This window comes from Nasonia vitripennis, chromosome 1, assembly GCF_009193385.2.
Source record: "Nasonia vitripennis strain AsymCx chromosome 1, Nvit_psr_1.1, whole genome shotgun sequence".
In the NCBI taxonomy this organism is placed as follows: Eukaryota; Metazoa; Arthropoda; class Insecta; order Hymenoptera; family Pteromalidae; genus Nasonia; species Nasonia vitripennis.
The window spans coordinates 28,039,197-28,054,205 of NC_045757.1; the positions used below are offsets into that span (position 1 = coordinate 28,039,197).

Below are 15,009 nucleotides of genomic sequence, written 5' to 3' on the forward strand. Positions count from 1 at the left end.
GATTGTGTTAAATGTATGGCAGGGTCATTGTAGTTATTGTTTTGTTGCTAAGTTTAGTTTACTTTTAAATATCATCACTCTATACAGAAATGCTCGATAAAACCTTTAAATATTTTTGTATAAATTTATCGCAGCAAAATTTTATAAAATAAAAATTTAAAAGCAAATCGATCACACGTAACTTTGACAACCTGCTGACATATTCGTAAGCTATAGAAACAAAAAGATTTAAGTTTATTTCATAAAAATAAAATTAATCGTATAAAGTACTGGCGGATGCACGAACGTTCTCTACAATACTATGCGTACTTGTTATCAATTGTCACTAAAGTTTGTATTTTATACTCACTCGGAAATCTGCGTCTCCATAAAAACAAGGATATAGACCAATAGAGCGGGTACACAGCAGGCCAGCGCCATCCATAGGGGCACGTCTCCGTTGGTTGGACTAACTAGCCAGCTCCTTCCAGGTAAGGTTGGCGACAATCCCTCCGGCACCAACAACTTCTCTGTCTTCACACCCGCAAGGTAATCGATCAGCACAAATGTAATAATACTAATGGGTACGCCGAAGTCGCCAAAGGCTCGCCGAGCACTTCGGCCAAGATAGTGACTGTTTCTGAAGATCCTAAGGTAGTAGGCACCAAGGAAGGTGCCCAAACAGAGAATCGTGCACATAAGCGCGGTATTCGGCTGGTTAATCATCAGACCGACTTTGTCGTGGGCGGGTATAAACGGCGAGTCCTGGTACAACGCAAAGTCTGTGCGATTGTTGCTAATGCCCAAGACGGACTCGACAGCGGTTTGGGATGCTTCCGTCAGTCTGGAGATTTCCGTATTATTGACCGGTGATTGCTGCAGTATATCTTGATAGACGGTTTGGTTGCTATCGTAGCTGGTGTCAGAAGCGAAACAGTATGTCGGTAGCAAAGGATTTCTCTTAAAGTAATTGACGAGCTTGATGAAAGTCTCGACGATGTAAAGAATGGAGATTAGGCCGGTGAAGATCTCTTCAGTGAAACGAGTGAAAAGTCTTACCTACAGAACACATGTATTTTTAAATAAATTCAATTCTTATAGATACATTATTCTTATTAAAAAACATTTAAGTCTGTTTGAAATAAACAAATAAATTTGTAGCAAAAAAATATGTTCGAGGAACTCACCAGCACGGATCCTTCAACGCAGGCGATGGCCAAAGCGATGATCGCCATCCAAGCTCCTACGTAGAGCCTCATCGTAAGAAAATCGAGATTATTGGCCATACAAAAGTTATACAAACTCTCGTCAAACAAGAGCAGTGGGCCAGTGGTACCGATGATGACGAGCGGCTGCGTTGCGAACAGCGCCATAATAATACCAGTACAGCAGCAAGAGACAAGCGTCTCAGAGATGCCGATGACGTTGTGAGTCTTGTCGCTCAACAGACCGCCGAAGGTGATGGCCGTACAGAGGGCCGCAAAGTACATAAAGATTGCCGCGGCAAGACAGGACGAGCTCAAGCCATCAGTGAAGTCGGACAAATAGTAAGGATATCGTCGCTTTATGTCGTTGATGAGACCACCGAAGGGCCGACGCGTCCTTCGTAGCGGGTCGCTGTCGTCCGGAGGCTTCTTCTCGTCCTCGCCTGCGAGTAGAGCTGTAAACACATTTTTACACAAATAACATGACAAATAAAACTTTTTTTACAATGGTCACTGATATAACGAAAATTCTTTTTTTAATCAAAATCGAGTTTAAAATTTTAAAATTATATCAAGCACATCGCAATCTAATAGCTTCATTTAATCAGACTTTCGCCACTCATTATCATACAGTAAGTCGAAAAGCCCGCTCTCCAAAGAGAGAATTAAATAACGAACCTTTTTTGGCGGCGGCATTTTCGCTCTGTATCTGCTGCTGCTGCTTCTTCTTCTTCTCCTCGATAGCCTTGGCCTTGCGTTTGCGGATGGCCTCGCTCTTGGCCTTGAGCTCGCCGAAGGGTAGCAGGGCCTGCCTCTCCCAGTCGCCGGGTGGCAGGACGATCGAATCGTCGAGGAACTCATTGATAGCCGAGAGCAGCTCTCGGCGCTCGTTGGCCTTGTACGCGATCATATGGAACGAGGTGTTCGACATCAGCGTCGAAATGGACCGACCGATCTCGTGGTAGTCCAGGTCCGAGTTGCGGGGACCCAAGAGCGTGAACATGAAGCGCACGGGAATGGTGACTTCCGTTATCGCCGGCATCAGGATACCTGTGAGATTGGTGGATTTGTGAAATTGTTGTGATGAGTATTTAAGGGGTATATATATATATATATATATATATATATATATATGTGTGTGTGTGTGTGTGTGTGTGTGTGTGTGTGTGTGTGTAAAGACGTCATTGTGATTGCTATGTTATTGATTTTGGTTCAACGTCTTATGGATCCATTCTATGACAAAAGTCAAACTAAGTAGATGTATGCGAGCTGCGGTCAGACTCGCATATTTTCATAACGTTTAAAACTCAGTGGGGAGTAATACCATGCTTTTGCAAGACTAGCAAACTTTTTGCACTTTCAAAAGCATACGAAATGAAAAGAGGCTGCGCCGCTTTGTCGAGAATTCACGCTTTGGAACCAAAGTTCCGCATGAATATAATTATTAACTCACAAAGAAACTTTCTTGTTCGTAACTTCTGTAATCCTTGTTCAATTCAGAAACTCGAGTAAATGCAGAAATCGATCGAGGCTCGCTATTAAAATTCAAAAATAACTTTATTCAAATTTCACCTTCCGCCAGTCTCACGAAGGCTATCGTCGGTTGATCAAGAAAGTCGACAGCGCCGACAAGAACAACCGTCGCCTCGGCGCCGCTCGGTATCCTCTTGAGAATGTGGTCGTTGTGACCCTTCTTCATATCCTCGTTGCTGCTGGTGAAGGTCAGCTCCTCCTTCATGTCCACGACCGTGTGGTTGTTGCTGTCCAGCGCCTGATTCGACGCCACGATCTTCGGCTTCGAATCGTTCAGGTTCTGCGAATACAGGAAATCGATTTTTCGTCTTTAGCGTCAGAAATGCCAGCAGCACGGTTTAATCTTTCGTGTACGTGTAGTTGGCTGGTCGATATGGAGAGATTTGTTTGATATACAGTGTAGAAATGCGTGTAAATTTATATTTCAACGAAAGATCAAACGCGTCTGAAGATGCACATATGAGGTCTACTTGATTCGTTCGATGAAGCTGAAAACTAAAGTACTTGCCTAGCCATATAATGGAATTTTTTTGAGTCTCGAGAGGTGCACTGGCGATTTGAACACAGCAAGATTCTTTTTACTTCGGGTTAGCTTTATATATGAAATCGACGGTTTTCGTTTAAGATTGTTATTTTAAATTTGTAAAAGCTGTGTAAGGAACAAAATGATAATACAATCATGTAAACAGCCTGAGTGTTCGAATGGCGCATGCTCTGTATAAAAATAATTTACAGTGTTAGTTACAGTCCAAAATAAACCAAGGAAACACAGCCAGCAACGTAAAACACAAAAATATTGTACAAATCATACTGTTAGTACAAAACGTACAGTGAAGGTGGAAAAAATGTCGAGTCGACTTGTCAAGTACGCTTCTAGGAGAGAATGTATTTTTTCTGCTTTTTGAATCGATGCACTGATCTGTATGTATCACATCAATGACGAATATATACAGCTTTGACTGTACTGCATAAGTCTGAACAGAAAAATGCTGTCGAATTGTATATATGGACGATAGACAACGATGGACTGATTTTTAATGAAGATCGAGTGTGACGAGAATAAAAGAGGTCTGAGATCGAGCTGGGTGAATTCCAGAAATAAAGTATTCCGCATATATGTATGTACACATTCCATGCTCTTGAAAACGATTGGAGCGAGGCAACGAGCTGTATAGGCAATGATGTAATGGGGTGTACCAACGAGATCGAAGAAATAAATCTGTTCAGCGGTTAATTGGGAGATGAAAAAAAAATGAGAGAAAGAGCAGTGGATTGCAAAGAGGAAAAACATGACATAACAAAAAGTACCGCGTGACGCCCTGGAAATTAAATTGTGCGTATATGGTATTGTATACGATCAACGAGGACGAAACAAAATCAACGATGCAAAATGCGAACAGGTGCCATGGACTTATGCGCAGTGGGTTCACAGACGGTATTTTAGATGCGTTTTGGCTTTAAACTATTTTTGATGAGATTCCATATAATTGTGATCTTTTATACTTTTGTTCATCCCGGCACAAAACTTTTTTTGACTAAAAAATTTTCTAATTTGAGACCTAATTTTGCGTTTGATTGAGCACAAATGTAATTATAGATTGTTTCGAGTCAGATGATCGAGTAGTAATTAAGTTGAATATTACTGAGAAAATATAATTAAACTTTCATCGATTGATTCCACACATTGTTATGAAAGTAATTGAAGATTATGAGGCATTAAGCCCAGATTAAATGAGAAATCCTTGATTAATTTACAAATAAGTATTTTAATTTATAAAATGATTTATTGTAAGATAAAAGTTGATATGCAAAGTGAACAAATAATTCAATGCTTGCAAAGGAATTATGTTTTATTTTACTTAGCTTTACAATGTATAAGTGGCTTATGTTTTTTAAGCTTGTGAATCATAAATATTGTATATTAGATATTTGACTGCTTTATAGCGAATATTTTTCTAATTAAAAAATTAACCGTAAGAAAAGGCTCAGACTCACGCATTTGTTTACCTAGTTAACTAATTAAATATATTTTTGTTTTATTCTATCACTGCGAAACTTTCTGAGCTTGATATACTTTAATAATTCATAACCGTACTCAAGATGATTTATTATTTAGTCCGCAACCCATCGCAATGATATTCTTATGTTAATTAAAATACGTAAAATGCAAAGGACATTTATTTATAAGGCTGATGAACTTCGATGTATCCAAGGACATAAAACGTATTCAGATAAATAAGGGTGAACAAGAACTAGCGGTTTATGCATAATAACAAAATGTCGAAAAGTTTTGCAAAAACTCGTGAAGGGTATATAAAAGAGATTTACGAAAAGGAAGAGACTTGGCAACTTTTTAATTACATTGTTCTCAGCACCTTCCCGCGTAGCGTCTTCGTCGTCAAACCAGATAGACTGTGGAAACAAGACAGGATAGCTCTGTCAGTCTGTCGAAATCGAATTCGTTACAGCAGACAAAAATAAAATCACTAAGCTATTCTCATATTTGCGCTCGATATTGAGCGTCCTATTTTTGATAAACTTTTACACATCACCGAACGGTGTTCATTTAATCCTGTTATAGCGTTAAAATTGGCAGCAAACATATATATTTCTTATGCAATGATTGCTTGCGCACTGACTATAAATAAAAGTTAATATACTCAAAATTTTTTCTCCTAAAAATTAAATTATATTAATTATTCATCACCAGCTGAACAAGTGTAGATATCTGTGGTTAGTCATATCAAAAGCTTTCTCGGGGCGAAAATTGAAATCATCCGCAGCGTTAAAGCGTTATTTCAACCAAAATAATGTGTCTGCAGCTCGATTTTTAGTAAAATATACGCAAATTACAAACAAAGTTCTTTTCACGTCCTTATCAAAATAAAATTCAACTGATGCTGAATAGTCATCGAATTAAGAGTAATCATCTCGAAAAATCGTATTTCCAAAAGGCCAAGGTAAATGTATCGCCGAACCTACCTGAAGACTCGTGTAGCTAGCGTAATTTCTTTTAGCGCCGAACCTGAAGCCCCGGTCGTGCTCGTGCACGTGCCGGTGCCTCAGGAGCAAAGCCCTCATAACTACAGGCCGATCCTCTGGAAGAATTAGCTCCTCAATGACCATCTGCTCGACGACGCGATATGCGAGGCCGGGCAGATCCTTCTCCTCAAGGTCGAGCAGGACGACGCCGGTCTCGAGACAGCGGCGCAAGTTCAGCAACGAGTGGAAGCTCAGCGAGGCAACGTGAGGCCTTCCCCATCTGTGAGCAATACACGAAAAGGAAAATTAATCAATTTGTTTTTACGATATGTGAATTGAGAGGTATTTGAATTTGGTTCAAAAATAACTGGAATCGCCGAAACTTCGTAAATCCAAGCAAGAACGCGCGCGTGGGTAAAAAATAAAAGGCGCGAGCCACGTGGGTGCCCTCATGGTTTAATCTAATTATAGATAAAAGGTTCTATATTAACTAGACTGAGTAGAAATAGAAATGTTTTCTTCATTCATGGACGATATATATGGCTTATGTTTGTTTTAAGTTGTCAACACCGTGACACCCGCTTGGCAAAACTGTTGGTGTAATGAGTTATGTGAGAATCATTACGGTGATAACAGTAAAAAAAGGAATATTTATGAAACGCAGTTAATTTATAAAAATCACGAGTAAAAATCATTACTGTTATTTAACGGATGGATGTATGCTTTCATGGTATACACGCAGAAGATACGCCATATTCTGGCTCTAGAAAAAAGTCCGCTATGTAGACTCGATGCTATAGCTATTCGGTAAGATAAGAATGTTATAAATATACCATGACTACAGGGGATAATACAGTGCAAGTGCACCTGCACACTTATTTATGCACAGATCAATACTTGTGGCAATATTAATAGTTATAAGTTACCCGATAAATAAAATAGCGCTGTTATGAAATCATTCATGTATACATACGATTATTCTCCATTGATTACCAATGAAAATACTTTCCAGAGATAAGTATTCAGTACATTAGTTCTATTTTCAGAATCCAATAATAAAATTACTTCGACCAGTAGAAAAAACAATGTCGCATTTAGATATTTTTCTTACTCGTCTGCTATGTAACCGCTCTTTGAGCTAATTAATTGTTTCAGAAATTCCAAAATTAATACAATCATACAACCTACAAGAATATTAAATAAAGTAAACCCACCTATCAGCGCCCTCCTCGACGTCCTCCTCGTATTTGATCCACCTGGCGGTCTCTCGCCACTCACGTTCCTCGCCGACACCATGAAGCTCGTCGAGCTGGACAAATACCTCGTGCGGCGAGTGGTCGTACATCTTCTTGAAGGTCTCGTGGGGTATGCCACCCTCTTTGCGCCGTCCAATCTGGACGGTTGGGTGGGCGGCTTTGTGGCGCCTCATGCCGCGCGGATCGTCGCTCCTGTGTGACTCCAAGTCGTCGATGTCCAGCTCCTGTAGGGTCTTCGCCTCGTCGGGCTGGACGCTGACGCGTCGACCGGCCGCCGGACCCGCGAACATGCCGCCTTCGCCCGGCAGACCTGCACCAGAGCGTTTGCGCCATTGCGGATCCTCCTGTAGAGAGTACTTGCGCGATTTGTGGTGGTGGTGGTGATGGTGCCGTCTGTGGAAGTAAACAGCGATTTTCGATCGTTAGTTTGTGTATGTTATTTTTTAAATAATCAAAGAGGTATATCTCACACGAGTAGCGTGACAATGTTAGACAAAGTATTCGAACTATAATTGGGATAACATTAGTCTCGAAAGCTCGATGCGCATTTTCAAAGTGTTTACGAAAAGACCAAACTAGCAACTTATTAACGTTGAAGAGTTTGTCAAGCAGTACGGGCTATGTCATATCCGTGACGTTAGTACGAAATTAATATTCAAAACTATAAGAGCCGTGTTAATTAAGTTATAATTGCAGGATAAGACGTTGATTTTATTAAAAGTTTAGAGAGTCGCGATTATTATAGAACAAACTTATTCGGTAGCAAAAACTGCTCAGTGAGAAAGTGACAAATCCTTATTAATAATTATAACTCGTGCATACCAGTTGATATTTTTAGATTTAGTTTTCATACGATTTCTAGGATAGGCATGTCTATTTATAATTATGAATGAAATCGCACGTTTCATACGTACACGCAACTTTGGCTACTTAGGATGAACGCAATACATGAAGGTGCATGTAGTTCCGCGATTTCAAAATGTCCAAATAATAATTCGATATTTATCTTGTTAATAATAGCTGGTAATTAATTTTCAATGAAACTGTAAAAAATTAAATAACCACCATGTTTTCGCAGGGAGTTTTTCTTAAACTTTGCAACTACTCTAGCTCTTTTTCTGAAATTTCTATACACGTAGCTAATGAAACTACCCAATTAAAAGTTTTTGATTCAACCAAGATTTGCTTTACCAAAAGAAGTATCACAAGAACAAATGTAGGTCACGAAGATATTGAGTTTTTAAAATTATTTTCTCCAATATTAATTACAGACTTATTGTGCGAAACTTGACAAAATACACGCGCTGACAAGTTCAGTTTGACGTGGTTCATACATTTTTTTACTAAAAACTAATAAAGAACAGTTTTTTAATAAGTCAAAAAATAAAAGCAAGCATCCTCTCGTCGACCTTCAAACAATCAACCCCTACATTACATTCAATTCTCATGTACTCCACGTCGCGAACAAATAACTCAATACCAGTCCGAACTTTACTGCGTCGAAAGCTCACTCACGCGCCCTCTCAAAGCATTCTGAAACAGCAAAGCAGCTCTCATTCACTCTCGCCGTGAACTTCGTCTCTACACCAGACGACTGCCGGCAACGCGTCCATCAGCATTGCGCGTGTTCTCCCCTGTATCTACCTAAAGTGGCAGAGCCAATATTCCCCGCCGTTTTTGGCACGCGAACCGAATTGGCAGAGAGCTTTTTGTCTTGATCTAGTGGCGGCGGGCGACTTCGAATTTCCCCCGTGGCGAGGTTAAATTTACGAGCGACGAAGGTTCGAGCTTGACCTTAGCCACGAATTTCGCGGGAGGGCTTTTGGAGGTTTTCCGTTGGATTCTCGAAGAAGGAGGAGAGAAGATTGAAATTTTCGACTGCGAGGTATCGATCCTCGTTGCGACTTCAATGTCACTCGGCCGACGCGTTGTGGAATATCGTTTGTTGGATCGCGAGCGCATTGTTGTCCATTGTATAGGAAGTTAGCTAATTTTAAATCCGAATCAATTCCTATCATCGAACACCGGTTGTGCGTTTGAAAAATAAAAAATAAAAGAAGACGAGTCGATCGTTTTATGTCACTCTGTACGAACAACGGCAAACGGATATAAAGTCGGAAAAGCTCTGGTTTAAAACACAACGTTGTTCCTTATCGTTGCAGCTATGATCGACGAGCTCTCCGCACGTCAGCCCATCATCGTCGCGTCAGGAACACGGAAGCGGGACGTCGAGAGTCGGTTCGAACCCTCTACACACGCCATGCACTTGAATGAAGCACTGCACAAATCCACCGCCTCTCACTGCACCTCACACCCACACAGACATGCACACCAATAGGAAAGAAAGCGTCGCGTAGACTCTTTAAAATCGAATCGAAATTACACGGGATATCACTGCGTAAATACCGGCGGACGTCGCCGATACGATCGGGCGATCTGTCGTAGTGGATGGGCATGTTGGGGGACCGTCGAGAGCTGCGGTCCGCCGCGACCGCCCGACAGAGAGAAACACGCGGATGACGAACCTGGCGCACAGCAGCTGGCAACAGCGCCGAAAAGTCTATTCGTCTTACTCTCGTTTGCACTTCTATAGCGACTATCGTCGTCGCTGGTGCTGCTACCGTTGCTTGCTTTGTCTTTGCGAGCTTTTTTGTTCCTAGAGTCTGCTTGCGGATCAAGAGACTGGTACTGAACGCTTTCCTCAAGGATCAAAGGAGTTGTGTCTTATTAAGAAGTCTATTGTATCGTAACATGACATTTTGCAGCATCGACTATAGCACAATGTGGGACTATGATTGGAGAAGATTTCATTGAACGTTTGATACGAAAGTTTTCCACCTTTGTTTCCCTTTCGGCCTATAGAGTTGGTGCATAAGATTTTATCATGATATTTCTAGATGGAACGTTACGTACTTTGCAAATCGTGAATGTTTAAGCACCACTTGATAGTTAGTTTTTATAACTTCTAAGTAAACGCACTTCAAGTGAAAACGTAGTACCTATAACTACGCTCCGATTTGCATGTTTATATGACATGCACGTAAGTCTTGTAACTTCATAATATCATCGATTACAATTATATTGGGCCATATAGCTATTAATTATTGAAACACTTATGCATAATGAGATATGTATCATCTGCAAAATATGACTCTATAAATCTAAAAAAAATTACCAACAATGGTTGGCATTCGAACGACATTCAGTTACGTACACTAACTTTGCTAACTATTATTTCAACTAGAATCTATGACGATTTTTTAATTTTCTATCGTCGCTACCCGATTAGCAGTGCAAAGCGCTATATGCAGCTACGCAGCAACTAATCGCCAAGGTTATCAGCTCCTCTTAAGCTCGCGCAAATCAAAGAAGTATGACGAAGAAGTCTTTGGCTCAGAATAGAAGGTAGAAACGGAATGCAATCTCTACTCGAGGTTTCGGTAAATCGGAAGCTCGCTTATGGAACTCCGGCTCAATTAAGTTGCCTCCGATGCTTTGCTATGGCAATTACAGTCACGAAACGTGTATATATATATATATATACATATACACACACACACACACACATACAGTAGTTTCTCTAATTCTCATCTCGTGCTGCAGCTCATCTCGTTTAATCCAAGTAGCTTAAATTCTGACGCAGGGAATTTACTTCGAAATGATCGATTTTCTGATTTCCTTGAGAAATACAAAATTTGTAATAGAGTATGAAATCTCTCGAGCAACCCTGCAAATTTCTAACGAATGATACAATATCCTCAAGCTTGACGTAAACTCGAGAAACAATGATGAATGGCTTTTTGAGCTTTCGGTGGCCATTTAGTATACTGACTTGTGGTCGTGCTTGTGGTGTCGCCGGCACTTTCTGTCGTCGTCGCCGGCCTCGTTTACGCTCATCACGTGGCCGTCCTCTTCGCAAATCTTGTCGAATTGTACCCTCGGACTGCCAACCGGCGGGCTATCGCTGAAACCGGAAGCCGCCCTCTCGGAGATCGGAGCTTCGCTTTCGCTGCTAGCGATGTTTTCGGCGATGTCTTCGAGAGTTTCCGTGACGTCTTCGTCCTGCAGATTCAACAAAAAATTTCAAAGCTTAATCAAACGTTATTCTTAGGTTCTATTCTTCATCTAAGCTCGAAAGCTATAAAAGCTCAGTCTCTTGACAAAAACAATACAGGTATATATTCTTACTTTGCCATCATCGAAATCGTCCTTGTCTTCGTCCTCCGAAGGAGGTTTTGTGCCGTTAATGGAGTCGACGAGATCCAGCTGTCCGTTGTCCGACACTGGGACATTGCCGTTACCGTTGAGACCGTTTGTGGACGCTTCTTCTTCCAAACTATTGTCGGCGCCTAGAGAACCTTCGCTGAAACATACAAGAATTTTTTTCCAGTTTCCCTTCGTTGCACGCATTTATTGTACTACAATTTGAATCGACGATTCATGAATGAGAGGAACTCCATGCTCTCTTCTGTCGTGGAAAAATTTTCAATCCCGATGAATGAGGTAATAAGTGTATAACTGTAAATCAGCAGCCCTGCCAAAAGCTAAATAGAAAACAGTGGTTTCACTCTTGGCGTCTATTCAACTGCTCCTCCTTTTTCCAATATACTTCAGTCGAAATACGCGTATATAAAGTTCCAATATTACGTGAACGGCGACTAATTTTTTACGACATCGATCGTAAAACTCGAGGCATTTTTTAATCCGCGACTTTATACTGAAATATGCAATAAAGTGCACTCCCGTTTTAAATTGAGAAAATAATTCTTCGCTTTACTCTTTCACTCGTATACTATAATGAATCAAATCAAGGCTAGAACTCAGTAACGAACTGGCGATCTAATTATAATAATTGCCACCTTGACTGCCGGCGAGCATCCGAGGCAGCATTAATAAAACTCGTTTCACCTCTAAAGTTGTTAGCCATCGTTAAAATAACATCCCTATCGATTCGCCAACTGCACTGATGATGTATTAGACGAAAAAGCAAACCAACCGCGATCGATATGGGAAACGAGCTACGACTACTTACGATCGTCGGGAGAATAAAGCTCGTGAAAACAATCGAAGCCATAAGCCATCGAAGAAACCGGCGTATAAACCGATATCCAATTATATTTACATTCAATTTTATACGCGAGCACCGAGAAAGACGTTCGCATCGATCCTCCTGGCTGATAGAGAGTTAAATATAAAAGCCACTGGTTGCAAAAAGTGCACGCGACGAGATGAGGCGACGTCGCGGTGTCGTACTCGCTCTTTCTTCGACTGAACAACTCTCGCAAAGTTATTTTATATGCGCGAAAAGCGACGACCGAGTTTTTTCAGGCTTTTCGTGCAATTCTATCGCGACTCTGTCTACAGAGCTGACATTAGCTACAGATAGAAGGTATATACGGGATTAAAAATTGGAAGAAAGTTTTCCGCGAACGTTTAAGGCTGCGGGGGGAAGGGGGATCTCCTTCATTTCGCCTACTTTTTCACGCAAGAAATGTGGTTCAAGGTGAATTTCCGCAGCAGGCGAAAAGAATGCGCGCGAGATTTCATCCGACAGTCGACGGCTTTCTCGCGTTTTTATCTTTATCAAATTGGATTAAAGTAGGATTTATTAAAAAGGAAAATGTTTGTGTATGCTTTTAGAAAAACGTTTTCTCGGAAGCCAGCGCTGGGAGAGAGAGCTTTTATTTTCAAAGCAAATTTTGGTTCGATGTTTCTGAAAAAAAGGTAGATAATATGATGTTTCAAAGGTAAAAAATGAATATACCGACCGTAGCTAGAAAAAACATTTAGCTGTGGATGTAGTACTGTATCGATGTACAGACATAGAGTGAAGATTTATATCACAAGTTTTCATAGAGGATAACGCGGCAGTGAATAACAAAAAGCTATGACATTCCTGGCGGACTATAGGCGTAAGTGAAATGTTTGTTTCACTACTATATTTTACAATCAAGCACGAGTTTCGCAATAAAAATTCTTTGGTGAACAGAACATCATGTACGTTTTACCCATGCATCGTAGAGTAAACAACGAATACATCAAAGGCGTTGTAAAGTGGAAAAACAAAATATAAGTCAAACAATTGAATATCCGAACAATATAAATGTGAGAAGCTTCTTCGCGCTACCTCCTTAATTCATACAAATTGTCCAATGATCATATAAAAGAATAAACAAAAACATTTTTCAATGATTAATGAATACTTGTTAACATACGCACTATACTATACTAGAGTCTAAACCTATACGTTTCAGCGGAACGACGATCAATAATTCACCATAGCACCGCTATAATCCAATTACCCGAATCATCACGAAAAAAATTCCCACAGTCCCAGAGCGAAAATGAAAACTAAAGCACGCATATTGCAGACAATCGGACCATGCGAACTGCACATATACGCAGCAGACGATAAAGTATCATTTTGCATAAAACGAAACGTGCCACGAATAATCGAGGTTTATGATTGCATTAAGCCGGAAAATGCACAGGAGAGAAAAGAAAAACACTTTTTTCAAGGCTTCGCGCTGGATGTAGCGCACGGGATTGACTTAAGTACTACTTAGGTAATGTTACTGGACTCGCAGTGCCTGTAATAATGAACAGTTAGCATGTTTGATATTTCCTTCCTAGAATGATTTCCTTTTTTTTGATAACTTTGAGCACGTCTTATTGTATGCAGAGCACACGTGCTGTTTATTGTTTGATCCACGAAACACTATTCTTTGGGTAGAAAATGTTCAAATATGAGAGACCCTCACTTTTATGAAAATAATTCTGTATGCATTATCTATACATATACAGTGTTAGACTAGGTTGTTATATTTATTCTATTTAATTATGGAAATCAATTAACAAAAAGTTATAAGTGACACAAAAAAGGGTTTATGACCTACTTTCATATCCGATATTAAAATTTTTTAATAATTTATTTTGAGCGCTGCAAAAAATGTAATAAGACATACTGTATTAAAAAAAAGTTCTATTTACTATGCTTTAAAGATGGACATAATCTTATGGAAGCATGCCGAGAAAGACGCTTCGATAATATAAGATTTTCAAATGCATATTTATTTCTGTTAAAAGTTTGAAAGATAATTAATACAGCTTTAAAAATCATTTACAAAAGAGAGTAGAAAGAATTCACTTAATTTTTCGCGTTCTTGCGCGGCAGGATCATTTATAACACATGTTTACAAACGGCTTAAACAAAGCGTAACGAGGTCCTTTGAGTTTTTCAAAAACAAAGTACATCAATGAGTACTTAACTCAGCACGTGAAACACCACAAAAAAGGGGAAGAACATCGTAATCCGTTCCGGGAACGACCTGCTTTTTCTCGGTACGATTTCGCTTACCCTTCGCTGGATCTCGGCTTTATCGGTTTTATGCTTGGAAAGCGATCAAGGGCGCCTTCATAGCGATTTTTCCATTATGAAGTACGTTTTCTCACTTTCCCTCCTACATATACTACTCTGCGTTATAGGATACACAGACTAAGGCTCCCTGACAATGAAAAACTGTCAAAACCGCGCCAGAGTATAATAACATAGTCGAGCCGATTTGATCCTCTAGAAGGATAAAAAACGGATGAGGCGTTGGAAAAGCATTTTTCACGTTTAATGATTTCTATGGTTGAGGGTTGAATAATCCGGGAACAGTAATATAACACATCTTCGAAGAGAAAAGAATGGAAGAGAAACTAGACGTCCATGGGTGAGTTTAAACAATTACATGTATAATATTGAATAATCTTGATGCCGGAAATCGAGTCGCCTGAAATTTTTCGTCATCGCCAACTGATGTGTCTCATAATCTCGTACATACTGACAAATCCGGTTAAGTCTTAAAATTGTCAAATTTGTGCACTTCGAAACTCAAACGAACCACTTGAGATTAAGTTCTTCTAAAATACTTGCAAAAGTGATGGAAAGTGTCACTAGAGAATCAAGGACTTACGGTGATAAATGACGTCGCATAGATCTCGAGTGAAGACTCTTCAGTGGCATGTGCGGGTGTGGGTAGCTCTTCTTTCGATGTTCTGTAACAAAACCA

General features: G+C 40.1%; 1 protein-coding gene across 9 annotated transcripts in view; it reads right to left on the reverse strand.

The window, feature by feature from the left end:
* Positions 1–15,009, reverse strand: part of LOC100117814 (anion exchange protein 2) — a 63,943-nt gene that overhangs the window by 4,895 nt on the left and 44,039 nt on the right. For 4 of the 9 annotated variants that reach the window (XM_008213958.4, XM_008213959.4, XM_016988825.3 and 1 more), the window contains 10 exons: positions 14,914–14,995; positions 11,144–11,318; positions 10,788–11,017; positions 6,914–7,348; positions 5,700–5,979; positions 5,079–5,129; positions 2,757–2,997; positions 1,863–2,234; positions 1,167–1,639; positions 350–1,038 (listed from right to left, as the gene is read on the reverse strand). In XM_008213958.4, coding sequence (XP_008212180.1) covers positions 350–1,038; positions 1,167–1,639; positions 1,863–2,234; positions 2,757–2,997; positions 5,079–5,129; positions 5,700–5,979; positions 6,914–7,348; positions 10,788–11,017; positions 11,144–11,318; positions 14,914–14,995 — 3,028 coding nt within the window. Of the gene's footprint in view, positions 1–349; positions 1,039–1,166; positions 1,640–1,862; positions 2,235–2,756; positions 2,998–5,078; positions 5,130–5,699; positions 5,980–6,913; positions 7,349–9,338; positions 9,501–10,787; positions 11,018–11,143; positions 11,319–14,913; positions 14,996–15,009 lie in introns of those variants that run through there. The other 5 variants (XM_032598881.1, XM_001601905.6, XM_016988826.3 and 2 more) reach the window with 5 other exon arrangements.